General features: G+C 44.3%; 1 protein-coding gene across 1 annotated transcript in view; it reads right to left on the bottom strand.

Annotated features, from left to right (window-relative positions):
• The window catches only part of LOC139377413 (protein unc-13 homolog A-like), an 88720-nt gene that overhangs the window by 25784 nt on the left and 44857 nt on the right, over nucleotides 1-18079 (bottom strand). Inside the window, exons 9-21 of the mRNA XM_071120440.1 lie at nucleotides 17676-17880; nucleotides 13981-15027; nucleotides 12166-12268; nucleotides 9990-10033; nucleotides 9187-9265; nucleotides 8584-8595; nucleotides 7157-7234; nucleotides 6590-6809; nucleotides 1849-2076; nucleotides 1406-1547; nucleotides 1164-1333; nucleotides 878-993; nucleotides 599-762 (exon numbers count right to left, since the gene is read on the bottom strand). Coding sequence (XP_070976541.1) covers nucleotides 599-762; nucleotides 878-993; nucleotides 1164-1333; nucleotides 1406-1547; nucleotides 1849-2076; nucleotides 6590-6809; nucleotides 7157-7234; nucleotides 8584-8595; nucleotides 9187-9265; nucleotides 9990-10033; nucleotides 12166-12268; nucleotides 13981-15027; nucleotides 17676-17880 — 2608 coding nt within the window. The remainder of the gene's footprint in view (nucleotides 1-598; nucleotides 763-877; nucleotides 994-1163; nucleotides 1334-1405; nucleotides 1548-1848; nucleotides 2077-6589; nucleotides 6810-7156; nucleotides 7235-8583; nucleotides 8596-9186; nucleotides 9266-9989; nucleotides 10034-12165; nucleotides 12269-13980; nucleotides 15028-17675; nucleotides 17881-18079) is intronic.

Genomic DNA, 18079 nt, shown 5'->3' with positions numbered 1-18079 from the left:
ATACAGTTTTATATCTTTATGTTTGAAGCCTGAAATGTGGCAAAAGGTCGCAAAGTTCAAGGGGGCCGAATACTTTCGCAAGGCACTGTATATGTCAATACAAATGATGCCAGGTGATTCATGATTTTGACTGTCTGAGAAACACTGCCTGCCTGTCTGTCTTGTCACGATACGTTCATTACTATGGGACAGCTGGAGATTTTATAAATATTCAAATTCAATGTTGCAAATGTCAGGAGAGACAGACAGCAAGGTTTATACAAATCTCTGCTGTTGAAAACTAAATGTTAGTCTAAGAAAAATGTGAGATAATGTCTAGATGTTTTTATAGTGGAGATCAAACTTATACATTGCCTGGCTGGGTTGATGAGACAGTGGATTGCACAGTCAGATGGAACAGAGTAAATAGGCATTTTAACATCATAGATTTAGCAGGTGGTAACTTGTGGAATAGACACAGGCTGGAATGCGGTTTTAACCAATCAGCATTCAGGATTAGAACCACCCATTGTATAAATGTATTTATGTATAGCAAAGTCTCTGGTTAATACCAATTTCCAAACTCTCTGTATGTGTTCTGTATGGTGATGGTACTGACGTCATAGCCTGGTAGATGGACTCCACTCCGTAACGCATGGCGAACTCATCCACGATCTCCTGAGGAGTCTCCTCGAAGTACACCTTCCACGCGTCGTCTCCTTTGGCATCAGGTATCTTCACCACACCACTGTTCTGCTCCTCTGTAGTGTACTGGAACAGGTGCTTCACACACAGCGGGGAAAAGCTGTTAGAGGTGTGTGTGTGTGGGGGGGTGGGGGGGGGGAATAGAGAGAGTGTGTGTGGTAGGTAAGGTAAGTTGAGGTATGGTAGGTCTTACTTCGTGTAGGCAGGTGTACTGGACATGGTAGGGAGCCACAGTCTCCTCTCCTTTGATCTCTACACTGATGTGCATCCGGATGGCTCCAGACACAGCCGACTTGTCTGTTCTCTTGTCTGTCAGAGAACACCAACACACTCACATCAAGACATCCTATTGGGTTGACTTCTAATGCCCTCTTCTGATCATTCTCTCCTTCTTCATCTGTCCATTTCCTCCATCTCTCTCTCTCCTCTCCCACCCATCTCTTTCCCCAAAACTCCCTCTCTCCCCCTCCATCACTCACCCAGGTTGTACCATACGTCCATCTCGCCGCTGAGTGTGCGGACCTCGATGATGGTCTGACCCAGGAAGTCATCGGACTCCCGTTTGAACTTTTGCTTCACCCTGGACTTGATGTCATCGTCTTCGTCCCACACGCGTACCTTGATCCGGTCCGACGAGTTGTGGCATTCGCTACGAGATGAAGTCAGACTTAACCACACATAGCCACGCACAGACCGACAGACACACACTCGCTGTACTCACAAGTGGAAGTTCTCATCCCAGACAGGGTTGAGGTTACCATAGATGGTCTTGGTCCTCTTCTTGGTCTTGCCCACCTGAACTGTGACGTAGGGATCACTGGAGCCAGTCTTGTCCTTGGCCTGAAGGCCCTGTGCACACTGCACTGAGAGACGGACACAGTCACACCATTAGACTCTGGGCATACACCACACAGAGTGTATTAGCTAATTGGTTGTTTCAGTCTCCTTACTTACACACCAAAAACACTTTGCATAAGAGCATATGCTAAAGAAAGTACTCAAAAGCAAACATGTAAAATATAATTTATTCTCTGGTTGGCAAAGACAAGTTTACTGATGCACTGTTCCTACTGCCAGTCAGTAACCAACACCCCCTTATATTCTAAATTTAATCCCAACACCTACCAAATCTAATCTCAATCTCAATCCCAGTCCTTGTTTTACCAGTCATGCTGATCATGGCCGACCACTTGGACGTCCCATCGAGCACGCTCTGTTTGATCTGCTTCATCTGCGTGCCGTGCGTCGCCTTGATGACACTAAACACTTCCTGGATGAGCTCGAAGATTTCTGGTTTGTTCCTCTCTCTGATCTTCATCCTGTCCTTTAAAACCATGATGATGTTCTGGGTTCGGTCCTCCGCCCCATGCTTAGAACTCTTCTCCGCTGCCCCTGGGAGACGAGAGAGAGGGAGGGGGAGAATAGGGGTTAGCATATAGGAAAAGAGCCGGAAGAAAGGAGAGAACAAAGAGAGAATAGAGAGAGAGGCAATAAGAAAAGGGGCATGAAGGAGGGAGAAAGACAAGGAGAAGAGAAAGATGGAGGGGGAAAAAAATGAGGGAGAGAGAAAAGGGTATATAGATCAATTCCCCCCCACTGCCACTGTGGCCCTTCATGATGAGTTCAGATTTTTTTGTGGCCCCCAGCCCAATCAAAGTTGCCCATCCCTGGTATATATGGAGAATAGGAGATGGAGTGAGAAAAGAGGCAGTGAGAATCATTTGGGTAAACCTTCAGAGTAAAGGCTCCTGAGGAATAGTGGGGAGAGGGGACAAGTGAGTAATAGGAGATAAAAGAGACAGTAAATCAGTAGCGAATTGAGCTAAAATCTAATTTTGGGGAATGTGAATTAGAGAAGTAATAAGGATGGAGGGAGTGAGAGAGAGAGGAGAGAAACAGAAGGGATTACACAGGAGATGAATTGAAAAGGAAGAGGGGAGGAGAAAGAGGAGAGTAAATGGGTGTGTATTTCTCTCAGTATGTAGAGAGTGTAAGGAGAAAATAGTGTGTGTAATGTAAAAATGAGATACACTAGTTCTACATAAAGTACCAGTCCAAAGTTTGGACACACCTACTCATTCAAGGGTCTTTCTTTATTTAGACTATTTTCTACATTGTAGAATAATAGTGAAGACATCAAAACTATGAAATAACACATATGGAATCATCTAGTAACCCAAAAAGTGTTAAACAATTCAAAATATATTTTATATTTGTGATTCTTCAAAGTAGCCACCCTTTGCCTTGATGACAGCTTTGCACACTCTTTGCACATTCTCTCAACTAGCTTCATGAGGAATGCTTTTCCAACAGTCTTGAAGGAGTTACAACATATGCTGAGCACTTGTTGGCTGCTTTTCCTTCACTCTACGGTCCAACTCATCCCAAAACATCTCAATTGGGTTGAGGTTGGGTGATTGTGGAGGCCAGATCATCTGATGCAGCCCTTCATCACTCTCTTTCTTGGTCAAATAGCCCTTACACAGCCTGGAGGTGTGTTGGGTCATGGTCCTGTTGAAAAACAAATGATAGTCCCACTAAGCGCAAACCAGATGGGATGGCGTATCGCTGCAGAATGCTGTGGTAGCCATGCTGGTTAAGTGTGCCTTGAATTCTAAATAAAGCACAGACAGTGTCGCCAGTAAAGCACCCCCACACCATCACACCTCATCCTCCATACTTTACGGTGGGAACCACACATGCGGAGATTATCCGTTCACCTACTCTGCATCTCACAAAGACCAGGCGGTTGGGACCAAACATCACAAATTGGGACTCAACAGACCAAAGGACAGATTTCCACCAGTCTAATGTCCATTGCTCGTGTTTCTTGGCCCAAGCAAGTCTCTTCTTCTTATTGGTGTCCTTTAGTGGTGGTTTCTTTGCAGCAATTCAACCCTGAAGGCCTAATTCATGCAGTCTCCTCTGAACAGTTGATGTTGAGATGTGTCTGATACTTGAACTCTGTGAAGCATTTATTTGGGCTGCAATTTCTGAGGCTGGTAACTCTAATGAACTTATCCTTTACGGCAGAGGTAACTCTGGGTTTTGCTTTCCTGTGGGGGTCCTCATGAGAGCCAGTTTCATCATAGCGCTTGATGGTTTTTGCGACTGCACTCAAAGAAACTATCAAAGTTCTTGACATTTTCCGGATTGACTGACCTTCATGTCTTAAAGTAATGATGGACTGTCTTTCTCTTTGCTTACTTGAGCTGTTCTTGCCATAATATGGACTTGGTCTTTTACCAAATCGGGCTATCTTCTGTATACCAACCCTACCTTGTCACAACACAACTGATTGGCTCAAACGCAATAACCTCTCTAGGGTAGGGGGCAGCATTTGGAATTTTGGATGAAAAGCATCCTCAAATTAAACCACCTCCTACTCGGTCCCAGAAGATATGATATGCATATAACTGGTAGATTTCGATAAAAAACACTCTAAAGTTTCCAAAACTGTTAAAATAGTGTCTGTGAGTATATCAGAACTGATTTGGCAGGCGGAAACCTGAGAAAAATCCATTCAGGAAGATTTTTTTGTTTTTGTTTTGCAGTTTTCTATTCAATGCCATTACAGTATCCATTGACTTAGGACTCAATTTGCAGTTCCTATGCCTTCCACTAGATGTCAACAGTCTTTAGAAATTGTTTCAGGCTTGTATTCTTATAAATGAGGAAGTAAGACCAGTCTGAATGAGTGGACCCTGACATGTCACAGAGCTTTTTCATGCGCAATCCTGAGAGTGCATTTCTTGTTTACCTTTTATATTGACGACGTTATTGTCCGGTTGAAATATTATAGATCATTTAGGCTAAAAACAACCTGAGGATTGAATATAAACATCGTTTGACATGTTTCTATGAACTTTACGGATACAATTTTGATTTTTTTGTCTGCCTGTTTTGACTGCATTTGAGCCCGTGGATTACTGAAGAAAATGTGCAAACAAAAAGGAGGTTTTTGGATATAAAGAGACTATATCGAACAAAAGGAACATTTATTGAGTAAATGAATGTCTTCCGAGTGCCACCATATGAAGATCATCAAAGGTAAGGGATTAATTTTATCTCTATTTCTGAGTTTTGTAACGCTTCTGCTTGGCTGGTTACTGTTTGTAATAATTTGTCAACTAGGCTATGTTTTGGGCTAGGTACAGTGCCTTGCGAAAGTATTCGGCCCCCTTGAACTTTGCGACCTTTTACGACATTTCAGGCTTCAAACATAAAGATATAAAACTGTATTTTTTTGTGAAGAATCAACAACAAGTGGGACACAATCATGAAGTGGAACGACATTTAGTGGATATTTCAAACTTTTTTAACAAATCAAAAACTGAAAAATTGGGCGTGCAAAATTATTCAGCCCCTTTACTTTCAGTGCAACAAACTCTCTCCAGAAGTTCAGTGAGGATCTCTGAATGATCCAATGTTGACCTAAATGACTAATGATGATAAATACAATCCACCTGTGTGTAATCAAGTCTCCGTATAAATGCACCTGCACTGTGATAGTCTCAGAGGTCCGTTAAAAGCGCAGAGAGCATCATGAAGAACAAGGAACACACCAGGCAGGTCTGAGATACTGTTGTGAAGAAGTTTAAAGCCGGATTTGGATACAAAAAGATTTCCCAAGCTTTAAACATCCCAAGGAGCACTGTGCAAGCGATAATATTGAAATGGAAGGAGTATGGAAGGAGTATCAGACCACTGCAAATTTTGTCTTCCAACAAGACAATGATCCAAAACATAAAGCAAAATCTACAATGGAATGGTTCAAAAATAAACATATCCAGGTGTTAGAATGGCCAAGTCAAAGTCGAAACCTGAATCCAATCAAGAATCTGTGGAAAGAACTGAAAACTGCTGTTCACAAATGCTCTCCATCCAACCTCACTGAGCTCGAGCTGTTTTGCAAGGAGGAATGGGAAAAAATGTCAGTCTCTCGATGTGCAAAACTGATAGAGACATACCCCAAGCGACTTACAGCTGTAATCGCAGCAAAAGGTGGCGCTACAAAGTATTAACTTAAGGGGGCTGAATAATTTTGCACGCCCAATTTTTCCGTTTTTGATTTGTTAAAAAAGTTTGAAATATCCAATAAATGTCGTTCCACTTCATGATTGTGTCCCACTTGGTGTTGATTCTTCACAAAAAAATACAGTTTTATATCTTTATGTTTGAAGCCTGAAATGTGGAAAAGGTCGCAAAGTTCAAGGGGGCCGAATACTTTCGCAAGGCACTCACTGTATGTTCTGGGCTAGGTATGCTTTTGCCGAAAAGCATTTTATAAATCTGACACAGTGGTTGGATTAACAAGAAGTTCATCTTTAAACCTATGTAAAATATGTTTTGTTTTCTGAATTTTTATAATGAGCATTTCTGTATTTGAATTTGGCGCTCTGCAATCTCACTGGATGTTGGCCAGATGGGACGCTAGCGTCCCACATACCCGAGAGAGGTTAAGAAATAAAACAATTCCATAAATGAACTTTTAACAAGGCACACCTGTTAATTGAAATGCACTCCAGGTGACTACCTCATAAAGCTGGCTGAGAGAATGCCAAGGGTGTGCAAAGCGGTCATCAAAGCAAAGGGTGGCTACTTTGAAGAATTTCAAATATAAAATAAATGTTCATTTGTTTAACACTTTTTTGGTTACTACATGATGGTTACTACATGATGTGTTATTTCATAGTTTTGATGTCTTCAGTGTTATTCTACAATGTAGAAAATAGTAAAAATAAAGAAAAACCCTGGAATGAGTAGGTGTGTCCAGACTTGACTGGTACTGTATGTCAAATATTTTTTGTTGTTGTTGCTCACATAGACATGGTTAGCCGATGTTAATGCGAGTGTAGCAAAATGCTTGTGCATGTGTTTGTGTGTGTGCACATGTGTTCCTTACTCTGCAGGCAGTCGGCATTGAGAAGGTCCTGGCACTTGTCGTGACATTTGACCCCGCACTCGGAGCACCTCATGCCCTGGCGGGCGATGCCCCACAGCAGCCCCTCACACTCGTAGCAGTAGGTGGGTGTGGTGGCCGTCCACACCTCAAAGTTATGGGGCGTGGTGCAGGAGATGGGGTAGATCAGAGCCTGTAGAGTCTTCTTGTACACATGACTCTTCTGCAGAAGGGATGGAAGGAGAGGGGGAGAGAGAGAGAGCAAAAAAGAGAGAGAGAGAAAAAGGCAGAGAGAGAGTGGCAGAGGGAGGAATATGGTATTAATTATACATGCACACTGCCTGATGAAGGCAGCTAGCTGCCAAAAACCTTGGTTGTTTAATAAATCAATTGCATTTCAGCAGTAAAAAGTGTGGTCGGCTACATGTTCTTTTCAAAGTGTTATGTTCCGCAGGTGAAAATTGCCCCTTGGGGATGATAATAATAAAGTTGATTGAAATGAGAATTAAACTGAATGGATATTTTTTAGCTCTGCTGAGACACGCTGAGGTCATAAGTTGTGTGACCCACCAGGTCCTCATTGCCAAGGGTGCTGCAGGCCATCGCAGTGGTGATCCCAGCCTTACGAGCATTCTGAGAGGCCATAGACTGGGGGGGGGTAGAGATCAAGAAAGGGAGGGAGGGAGGGAGGGAGGGAGAGAGAGTATAAATGATACATTCAATTTGAGCCTTGAACCTACACGACCAAAAGTATGTGAAAATCTCATTCCAAAATCATGGTCATTAATATGGAGTTGCTCCAGCCTCGACTCTTCTGGGAAGGCTTTCCTCTAGATGTTGGGACATTTCTGCATGGACTTTCTTCCATTCATTCACAAGAGCATCAGTGAGGTTGGGCACTAATGTTGGGTGATTAGGCTTGGCTCGCAGTCAGCGTTCCAATTCATCCCAAAGGTGTTTGATGGGGTTGAGGTCAAGGCTCTGTGCAGGCCAGTCAAGTTCATCCACACCGATCTCGACAAACCATTTCTGTATGGACCTCGCTTTGTGCACGGGGGGCATTGTCATGCTGAAACAGGAAAGGGCGTTGCCCAAACTGTTGAAACAAAGTTGGAAGCACAGAATTGTCTAGAATGTCATTGTATGCTGTAGCGTTAAGATTTTACTCACTGGAACTAAGGGGCCTAGCCCGTACCATGAAAAACAGCCCCAGACCATTATTCCTCCCCCACCAAACTTTACTGTTTGCATTATGCATTCGGGCAGATAGCGTTCTCCTGGAAGCCGCCAAACCCAGATTCGTCGGCCGGACTGCCAGATGGTGAAGCGTGATTCATCAATCCAGAGAACGTGTTTCCACTGCTCCAGAGTCCAATGGCGGCAAGCTTTACACCACTCCAACCAACGCTTGGCATTGCACATGATGACCTTAGGCTTGTGTGCTTCTGCTCGGCCATGGAAATCTATTTCATGAAGCTCATGACGAACAGCTCTTGTGCTGACGTTGCTTCCTGAGGCAGTTTGGAACTCAGTGTTGCAACCAAGGACATATGATTTTTACACGCTATGCGCTTCAGCACTTGGCGGTCCCATTCTGTGAGTTTGTGTGGCCTACCACTTCGTGGCTGAGCCGTTGTTGCTCCTAGACATTTCCACTTCACAATAACATGACTTATAGTTGACTGGTGCAGCTCTAGCAGGGAAGAAATTTGACAAACTGACTTGTTTGAAAGGTGGTATCCTATGATGGTGCCACTTTAAAAGTCACTGAGCTCTTCAGTAAGGCCATTTTACTGCAAATGTTTGACTATGGAGATTGCATGGCGGTGTGCCCGATTTTATACACCTGTCAGCAACAGGTGTGGCTGAAATAACCAAATCCACTCAGTAGAAGGGGTGTCCACCTACTTTTGTATATATAGTGTAAATAAAGTATGGCTATTATGTTTACAAGGGTTTTTGAGTGGTACTGTATATGTGTTGGTACAGGTACTCACCATGGCCTGTAACTGCATGATAGAAGTAGAGAGGCAAGGGAAGGGGGAGAGGGAACATATGTTAGCAAACAAACACCATATCAGAATTGTATATAGCATATTGATTTATACTCATGTCTCGTTGAGTGGCATGTGATAATGTTGATATACAATGTATAAGAAAGGGTAAGGAGGCAGAGGGTGTGTATGTAAATGAATGTGTGTGTGCCTGTTTTGTCTGTGTGTTAAACAGCTTTTAGTTTTTAATATATTCTGCCCTCTTCCTCCTTTTACGTACGTAGGCATCTTATTCGCTGCCTGACAGCTCTATGACTCAGGTGGAGGATGCCACAGTTAGAGTCATGGCTATAGACTTCCTGTCACACCATCCACTGCAAAATGGTAATCCCTAAATTTTGTGCCATGGTTTCACAATTTCCCAGGACATAAGACTGGCTAAAGAGTGAGCGGGTGTGATGTCTGTGGGAGGGAGCTAGGTCCCCAGAGTACTGCAGAGGAAACGGAACAGACAGAAAGGCCAATAATGGCAGTAATGATTCCAAAAGGGGGAGGGGGTGGCATGTGCCATGGTAAAATTGCTGTGGTGTGTGTGTGGTCTCTTACGAGGTCTCTGACCAGGGTGGGGCCTTTCTTCTTGCGTAGGTCAGGCATGCTGTCGATGCTGTACAGAACCTCTCCTACCCTGAGCAGGTAAAACAACCTTACTGTTATACACCAACCAACAAATATACTGTATACCCCTCAGACCTATATCCGCTGCTACGGATAAGTTTATACTATTTTGTTGAAGTGAAATGATGATGTCAAGGTGTTCCAGATGTTTTTTTTAATTGCTATTTTCTTTTAAAACTGGACAATAATGTATGACTAATCTAATAATTATTCTATTCTATACATGAAGCTCTTGAGAGGGTGGTCACTTCCTGGCCATACTCATTTTAACAGTGAAACCAAGGTGACCAAGGAGTCCCAAATGTATATATGCAATAAATACTCCACCTGAATGAATGAGCAGCCAGATGTGTATTTGGCTAACTGAGCGTGCATATATTGGGCTGGTTACTTTCAATGCAGCTGCGGTCACACTCTAAAATAAGGTCTGCCATTTACAAATGAGCTGCCAGTCCACTTAGGGCACCCAGCAAATCAGTCAATACACACTGGACTGGAGCCAGTGGATGAAACTATCCTCTATTTTAAGAGGAAAATCTGAAAATGTTCACTTTACAGTATTACATATTCACAGTAGTGGCAATCATTTATTTATTGATCGTTGTACTACACTAGTTAGTATAGCATTTACTGTAAGTATGTAAATCTCATTGTGGTAACTGCACTGAGCTGCCGTGGTAGAGTGGTAGTTACTGTATGTGATCTTTTGTTGTGAGCAGTGATGGGTAACTCACCCTCCTTTACCAAACCACAAGGAATTGGATGTCTCTCCTCGTGCCTGGAGAAAGAGGGGGAAGAGGGAGAGAGAAAGAAGACCGGGAGGAGGGAGTGAGGGAAGAGTACAGTTATATCTGGGAGATTAAAATCTTTCACTTAACGTTTGAAATCTATTTCCTCCATATGCAGAGCATGTCCAGAGTGCACCAGAGGACAGCATTTAGCTGGTAAATTAGATTTTTTTTGTGGGGGAAGATGCCCCCGAGCCCCCTAACAGGGAAATCAAGACCATCTTCACCACTGATGACTACCTCCGACAACATTCTTAAAGCTGCACTATCTATTAATCTTCCTCTCTCAATGTCTTTTACTCCTTTCTCTCTCCCTCCCACCCACTCCAGCTCTTTCCTGTCACAGAGCTAAATTAGACCTAATAAACTGAAATCACTTCTATAGAGACCTTCTACTAAAGAACCCATTCAGAACTCAGAACTCCAGGTGAGTGAACTATCTGTCCAATCAATGACATAAAATGATCAATCAACCACAAAGGAGGAAAGAAAAACAGCCTTTCTTTGGCCTGGAATTGAGCAGCTCTGCCATAGATCTATATGTGTTATTAAAGCGACAGTCTATGATTCTGAAAACCCCCCCAGCTATATTCTTCAAGGATCAATGGCTATATATCACTAATTCAAAAGTCAAAACACAGATCTACCAGTTCCAGACTGTAGCATTAACTGAACAGACCGTCACAGCAATCAAATGTACTTTTATCTCGCGCTAGCTACGGCCCTCATCACACATTCAGACTCCCATCCTCCAGCTCAGGGTCAGAGAATAACCATAGAGAAAGAGAGAGTTGTTACTCATTCAACCTTGGGATTCTGCCTCCCTCATCCTAACTCTGTTTGTCTGGTTTTATTGAAAGCCAGATTGAATCTGCTCAGGCCCTTCTTAAACCCATTGAGTAAGAAAAAATATAATTAATAAATACTGAAAGGAAAATTAATTCCAACTGCATACTGCTTAAAAACATAAACAGGTATAAAAAAGTAAAATATTATTGATTGATTTTGCAAGCGTTCACTACAAAAGGTATTGATGGAAAAGTTTCTTGACAATTTCACCTGACTGTAGTTAACGCCTACGAGCTTGGAGATTGTTGAGAGATTGTTACAGTTATAAAATCATAATAATGAATGTGCAGAGTATTCAAACCATGAAATTCAAACAAATTAAACATTGTACAAGACAATACAGTATAGTTGTTATGAAGTGAAATTGAAGTGAAAATGTGTGCACCGCAGGACATTAACGAAAAATCATTGGCCAACAAGTCCACCATTCTCTTGAGCAACCAATCATTGTACCCACCTGTCAATCTGCTCCAATCATGGCCGACCAGAGTGCATGTGATTATCGCTATGGCAATGACATGAAACTGGAAAGAAAACAAAGTAGTGGGACAAACGAAAAAAGGGGGGGGGGAAAGCAAAGTGACAAAACCCACATAAAACATCAAAGCAAGTGTTTATTAATTCAATTAAAACAGAATGATTAGCAAAATGATGTGAATAAATGTGAGCAAACTGATAAATCAATCAAACTAAAAGTTCAAATCAAATGTTTTAGCAGTTCCGTGAGACAGAGAGTTATTTTCTATACTAAGGGAAAATGTGCACCACCATCTATAGAAAATGTATTTTCAGATCATTTAAAATATTGATTGTATGCTGCAAAACACATTAGGTCTGCACTGCGGTGTCTAAATGTACTTTCAAAATACTCTCGGGAACCCATTCACTCTAGCTTTTGGAGTAAATAATGCACATCACATTCATTTTTCAAAGCTGTGCAGAAAGTACTTAGAGACTTTTAGAATGTTTCTGCTACTGTCCCCTCTCTTCTTCTCCACACCTGGATGAAGCACTTTGGATGGGACTGGGGTTGGAAACAAGGCTGGTAGGAGTGGGTTGGTAGTGGGTTGGACTAGATAGGGCCGGGGCTGAATTTAGGGCTGGCGTATTATAGGCAAGGGTTAGGTGATGTGGCTGGGGTTGAAGTTGAGGTTAGGCTTAGGGATGGGGATATGACTGGGTCTGGATCAGGCTCAGGGACAGTAGTACACAGGTCTTGGGCCAGTAGTATAGGACTGGGACATGGGAACAAGGTTTGAGTGTGATACCTTACCTCTCGAAGCTGCTGTTGGACCTTGTCGATGATTCGTCGCCAGTTCTCCCTAGCCCTTACGGACGGGTCCACCGGCTCCTTGGGCTCCTCATCTACAGGAGGACTACAAGGATAAGAGCAGGTCTGAGAACAACACTATATCTGGGGCTGAAATTACCCCTTTGTCCCTATATAGTTCATTACTTTTGAACATTTGTACATTTCTCTACATTTTAGTCATTTAGCAGATGCTCTTATCCAGAGCGACTTAAAGTTCATGCATTCATCTTAAGGTACACTATATATACAAAAGTACGTGGACATCCCATAAAGTTAGTGGATTTGGCCCTTTCAACCACACCGTTGTTGACAGGTATATAAAATCGAGCACACAGCCAAGCAATCTCCATAGACAAACATTGGCAGAGCCTTACTGAAGAGCTCAGTGACTTTCAATGTGGCATCATCATAGACTGCCACCTATCCAACAAGTCAGTTCGTCACATTTCTGCACTGATAGAGCTGACCCAGTCAACTGTAAGTTGCTGTTACTGTGAAGAGAAACGTCTAGGAGCAACAACGGCTCAGCCGCGAAGTGGTAGGGCACACAAGCTCACAGAACGGAAATGCCGAGTGCTGTAGTGCATAGAAATCGTCTGTTCTTGGGTGCAACACTCACTACCAAGTTCCAAACTGCCAACGGGAGCAACGTCAGCACAATAACTGTTTGTCGGGAGCTTCATGAAATGGGTTTCCATGGCCGATCAGCTGCACACAAGCCTAAGATCACCATGCGCAATGCCAAGCGTCGGCTGGAGTGGTGTAACGCCTGCCGCCATTGGACTCTGGAGCAGTGGAGTGATTAATCACGCTTCATCATCTGGCAGTCCGACGGACGAATCTGGTTTTGGCGGATATCAGGAGAACGCTATCTGCCCAAATGCATAGTGCCAACTGTAAAGTTTGGTGGAGGAGGAACAATGGTCTGGGGCTGTTTTTCATGGTTCAGGCCTCTTAGTTCCAGTGAAGGGAAACCTGCAGCATACAATGACATTCTTGATGATTCTATGCTTCCAACTTTGTGGCAACAGTTTGGGGAAGGCCCTTCCTGTTTCAGCATGTCAATGCACTCGTGCACAAAGCGAGGTCCATACATAAATGCTTTTTCAAGATCGGTGTGGAAGAGCATGACTGGCCTGCAACAGAGCCCTGACCTCAACCCCATCAAACACCTTTGGGATGAATTGGAATGCCAACTGCGAGCCAGGCCTAATCACCGAACATCAGTGCCTGACCTCACTAATACTCTCGTGGCTGAATGGAAGCAAACTCTGCAGCAATGTTCCAACATCTAGTGGAAAGCCTTCCCAAAAGAGTGGAGGCTGTTATAGCAGCAAAGGGGGGACCAACTCCATATGAATACCTATGATTTTGGAATGACATGTTTGACGAGTTGGTGTCCACATACTTTTAGATATGTAGTGTAGTTAGGTTAGATAACCACATTTCACAGTTAGCTGCTTTATTGAGGATAAAATGTACTATCAGCAGTCAGTGCTAGCAGGAAAAGAAAAGAGCAAGTGTTATTTCAGGAAAGGAAAGTTTTTTTGTTTTTTTAAAATGTGTTTTTAAGAGGAAAGGAGGGGGGTTCTGTGGGGTTAATCAAGACACTTCGTCAAAACGTCGCTGGTCAAAAGTAGTGCACTGGAAGGGAATAGGGGGCCATTTCAGATGCACCCCTATGTGCTTTTTCACAGTCCACCCAATATGGTGGCCCAATAAACAAAGCCCCTTCTGCGCATGGAGAACAGAAAAAGATTTGAGATGGGGGTTTACCTCTCTGGGAGGGGCTTCTCCTCCTCTACGGGGGTGGGGAGACGACTCTCGTCATACCGTTGGTCCTCATCTTCCATGGGGTGCTCCTCCTCTGTCGGGGTAGGGGTCCTAATTTTTGGGGGAAGGGGTTTGTCTTCCTCTAGGAGGAGTTGGTCCTCCGGCAGGGGGGGTTTGGCATCAGGGTCCTCTGATTGGTTGGTTGTATGTGCAACAGAGGGAGAGGCAGTGGAGGTGGTCAGCTGAGAGGGGGGGCCAGTGGTTGTGGACTGGGGCCCATGGGAGGTAGTGGCGGGGTGAGATGGGGGGATGGAGGAGGCAGACTGGGGATGGGGTTGTGAAGCTGGGGGGTGAGCCTGAGCAGGTTGGGCAGTAAGGACTCCAGAAGACAGAAAAGAGGAGGCCAGGCCTGTTACTGCTGCTGAGAAGGGTTTGGCCTTGGAGAAGAAGGACTGGGCTGGGGCAGGGGCTGGCTGGGGATGAGACTGGGCTTGAGGGGCCTGGGTGGATGGCTGTCCCGGGGGCTGTCCTCCTGGAGCCATGCCCGGAGGGTGGGCCAGATTTGGGGCATGCCTGGGCGGTTGGCTGGGTGGCGCCTGCTGTTGATGCAGAGAGGGCTGTTTCTGCAGAGGGGGTCTAGAAGCACCTGGGACGTCCAGTGTGGGGGGTGCCGTGCTGGTGGGGGTAGGGGTGTAGGGGATATCCTCACTGAGGGTCCCATCCAGAAGATAATCCTCATCGTCATATATGTGCCCCTCTCCTTCATTCGCCACCTCTTCCTCATACAGACCACCATCATCCTCCTCATAGATGGCCCCCTCCTCACCCCCATCCTTACTGTAGCCCCCCTCGTCGCTATACGCCCCCTGGGTCTCATCGGGGTCCCAGTCGGGAGAACCTTTGCTGTAGCTGACAGAGGAGTGGCAGGAGTGGTAGGAGTCATTCTCATCACAAGGGTCTCGCTCTCTGTATTCCGCGCCGTACTCCTCCTCACTCAGCTGGCTGCTGCAGTGACTCAACTCTGCCGACGATGCATAGCTTCCCGTCGGACTGGTTAGGAAGGGGGAGCAAGACAGGGAAACGAAGATAAATGGGGAGAGAGAGAAGAGAGAAGGAAGTGAGAATGTGGAGAGAGGATGAGAGGCAGGGTGGAGGAACACAGAAGAGGGAAGGAAGGAAAAAATAATAAGAAGCAGTAACCAACATGGAGGGACAGACAGAGACTTTCCCAAGGTACACAATGTCCAGAGCATCCCTGAGCAATAGTAAAACGCTCTGCTACAACACCTGACCGTGAAGGTAAAACTGATGGTTAATCAATGAGAGTTAATTGCGACAGCAGTATCAGACAGAGCTAAATAAAATAAGGGAAATAGAGAGAGAGACATAAATAAATAAATAAGAGCAGAACAGAAAGGTAAGGGGCCTCCAGAAAGCTGACAAATTACAAAGAACAAGCATCCTCACAATGAGCAAAGACAGGAGTATTTGCAGTATACCCCATGTTAAATTAAGCTATTAAATTATAGAGAGAGGGAGAGAGCGAGAGAATGAGAAGGTGCAAGAGGGGGTGAGCAGAGAAGAGAGAAAGGTAAAGGAAAGGATACAGACACACCTATAAACACTCACTGGCCATGTCCGAATACCCATACTTGCATTCTAAATAGTAGGCTTTTTGGGTATCTGAAAATAGAACGTTTTAAAGTTCAATCCAATACAGGCTTGACTGAATGAACAACAAAGACGGAATGCAATATCACATTTTATTAAATAGTTTGGAGAATGGCCTCGTCTCCAAGGGAAGATCCTTGGAGCCAGATGTGATGGCAGGTAGCCCTATACTCCGAGTCAATATTCACATAAAAATAAGAAATTCTCCTCTCCCAAAATTTGGGGAAAACAAACATTCTTTCCAATTGACCTCCACTGTAAAAGAGCCAACTTTGTCGTCGAGTTGGGGTTATACAGAAATAACAAAACATACCGAAAAGCTGCTCTGTTGTTCAATGTAAAGTACCAGTCAAAGTTTGGACACCTTCTCATTGAAGGGTTTTTCTTTATTTTTACTATTGTAGAATAACAATGAAGACATCAAAACTATGAAATAACACATATGGATTCATGTAGTAACCAAAAAAGTGTTAAATCAAAATATACTTTATATTTGAGATTCTTCAAAGTATCTACCCCTATTTGGTAAAAGACCATGTCCATATTATGGCAAGAACAGCTCAAATAAGCAAAAGAGAAACGACAGTACATCATTACTTTAAGACATGAAGGTCAGTCAATCCGGAAAATGTCAAGAACTTTGATAGTTTCATGAAGTGCAGTCGCAAATATCATCAAGCACTATGATGAAACTGGCTCTCATGAGGACCACCACAGGAAAGCAAAACCCAGAGTTACCTCTGCTGCAGAGGAAATGTTCATTAGAGAGTTACCAGCCTCAGAAATTGCTGCCCAAATAAATGCTTCACAGAGTTCAAGTAACAGACACATCTCAACATCAACTGTTAAGAGGAGACTATTTGACTCAGGCCTTCATGGTCGAATTGCTGCAAAGAAACCACCACTAAAGGACACCAATAAGAAGAAGAATACTTGCTTGCGCCAAGAAACACGAGCAATGGACAGGATTAGAAATCTGTCCTTTGGTCTGTTGAGTCCAAATTTGAGATTTTTGATTCCAACCGCCGTGTCTTTGTGAAATGCAGAGTATGTGAACGGATGATCTCCGCATGCATGGTTCCCACCGTGAAGTATGGAGGAGGTGGTGTGATGGTGTGCTTTGCTGGCGTCACTGTGATTTATTTAGAATTCAAGGCACACTTAACTAGCATGGCTAACACAGCATTCTGCAGCAATATGCCATCCCATCTGGTTTGTGCTTAGTGGGACTATCATTTGTTTTTCAACAGGACAATGAACCAACACACCTTGTGCAGGCAATACACTGGACCACTGCTACTCTAAATTCCGCGATGCAGAAAATCCGACCACGACTCCATCTTGCTCCTACCGTCCTATAGGCAGAAACTCAAACAGGATATACCCATTACTAGAACCATTCAACGCTGGTCTGACCAATCGGAATCCATGCTTCAAGATTGTTTTGATCACGCGGACTGGGAAATGTTCTGGGCAGCCTCAGACAATAACCTTGATCTATACGCTGACTCGGTGAGTGAGTAAATAAGGAAGTGCATTGGAGGAGATGTACCCACTCTTAAACCTACCCTAACTATTAAAACCTACCCTAACAAAAAACCATGGATGGATGGCGGCATTCGAGCAATTCGAGCAATTCGAGCAAAACTGAAAGCGCACGCACGCACGCACACACACACACACACACACACACACACACACACACACACACACACACACACACACACACACACACACACACACACACACACACACACACACACACACACACACACACACACACACACACACACACACACACACACACACACACACGACCATGAGATTGTTTGTTGAATAATGCATGAAGAAGCAGCGAGAGAGAGAGAGACAGGCCAGGAAACTCAGTCAGGGAACCAAGTCAGGGAACCCAGGCAGGGGAGTGTGTCTTTTCCTCAGCCAGAGGGGAGCAGGCCTGCAAGGCAAGCACTGAGCTTAAGCAGGAGATCAAGCAGCAAACAAATAGAGGGGAGTAGGACAACACACACCTGATGGCCCTCTGGTGGTAGTCGAGGGGTTCACAGCTGTTAGAGGGGGGGTAGGAGGAGGGGCGGTTCTGCTGGTCTCTGATGGGGTACTGGTGGACGGAGGCATTGGGCTGGGACGTGGTGTAGTAAGGAGGAGGGATGCCATTACTGGTCTCACTGCGATAGTCACTGTCTCTGTCATCCACAGCACTGTCTGGGTCCTCATCTGGAGGGGAGGGGGGGAACACTATTATTCACTATTATTTATTATTCAATTAAATCAGGGCCCTGACAAGGGCCCTCCCTTGTCACTGTTCCCCTGATTAGAGGAACAGTGACAAGGGAGGGAGGGACAACTCCCTTGGGGCAGGAAGAAACCTTGAGAGGAACCAGACATATGAGAATAACTGGTCAATGAACAGTGT

This window comes from Oncorhynchus clarkii, chromosome 20, assembly GCF_045791955.1.
Source record: "Oncorhynchus clarkii lewisi isolate Uvic-CL-2024 chromosome 20, UVic_Ocla_1.0, whole genome shotgun sequence".
Lineage (NCBI taxonomy): Eukaryota > Metazoa > Chordata > Actinopteri > Salmoniformes > Salmonidae > Oncorhynchus > Oncorhynchus clarkii.
The sequence above is the reverse complement of the archived record's forward strand: the minus strand, read 5'-3'. Positions and strand labels throughout refer to the sequence as shown.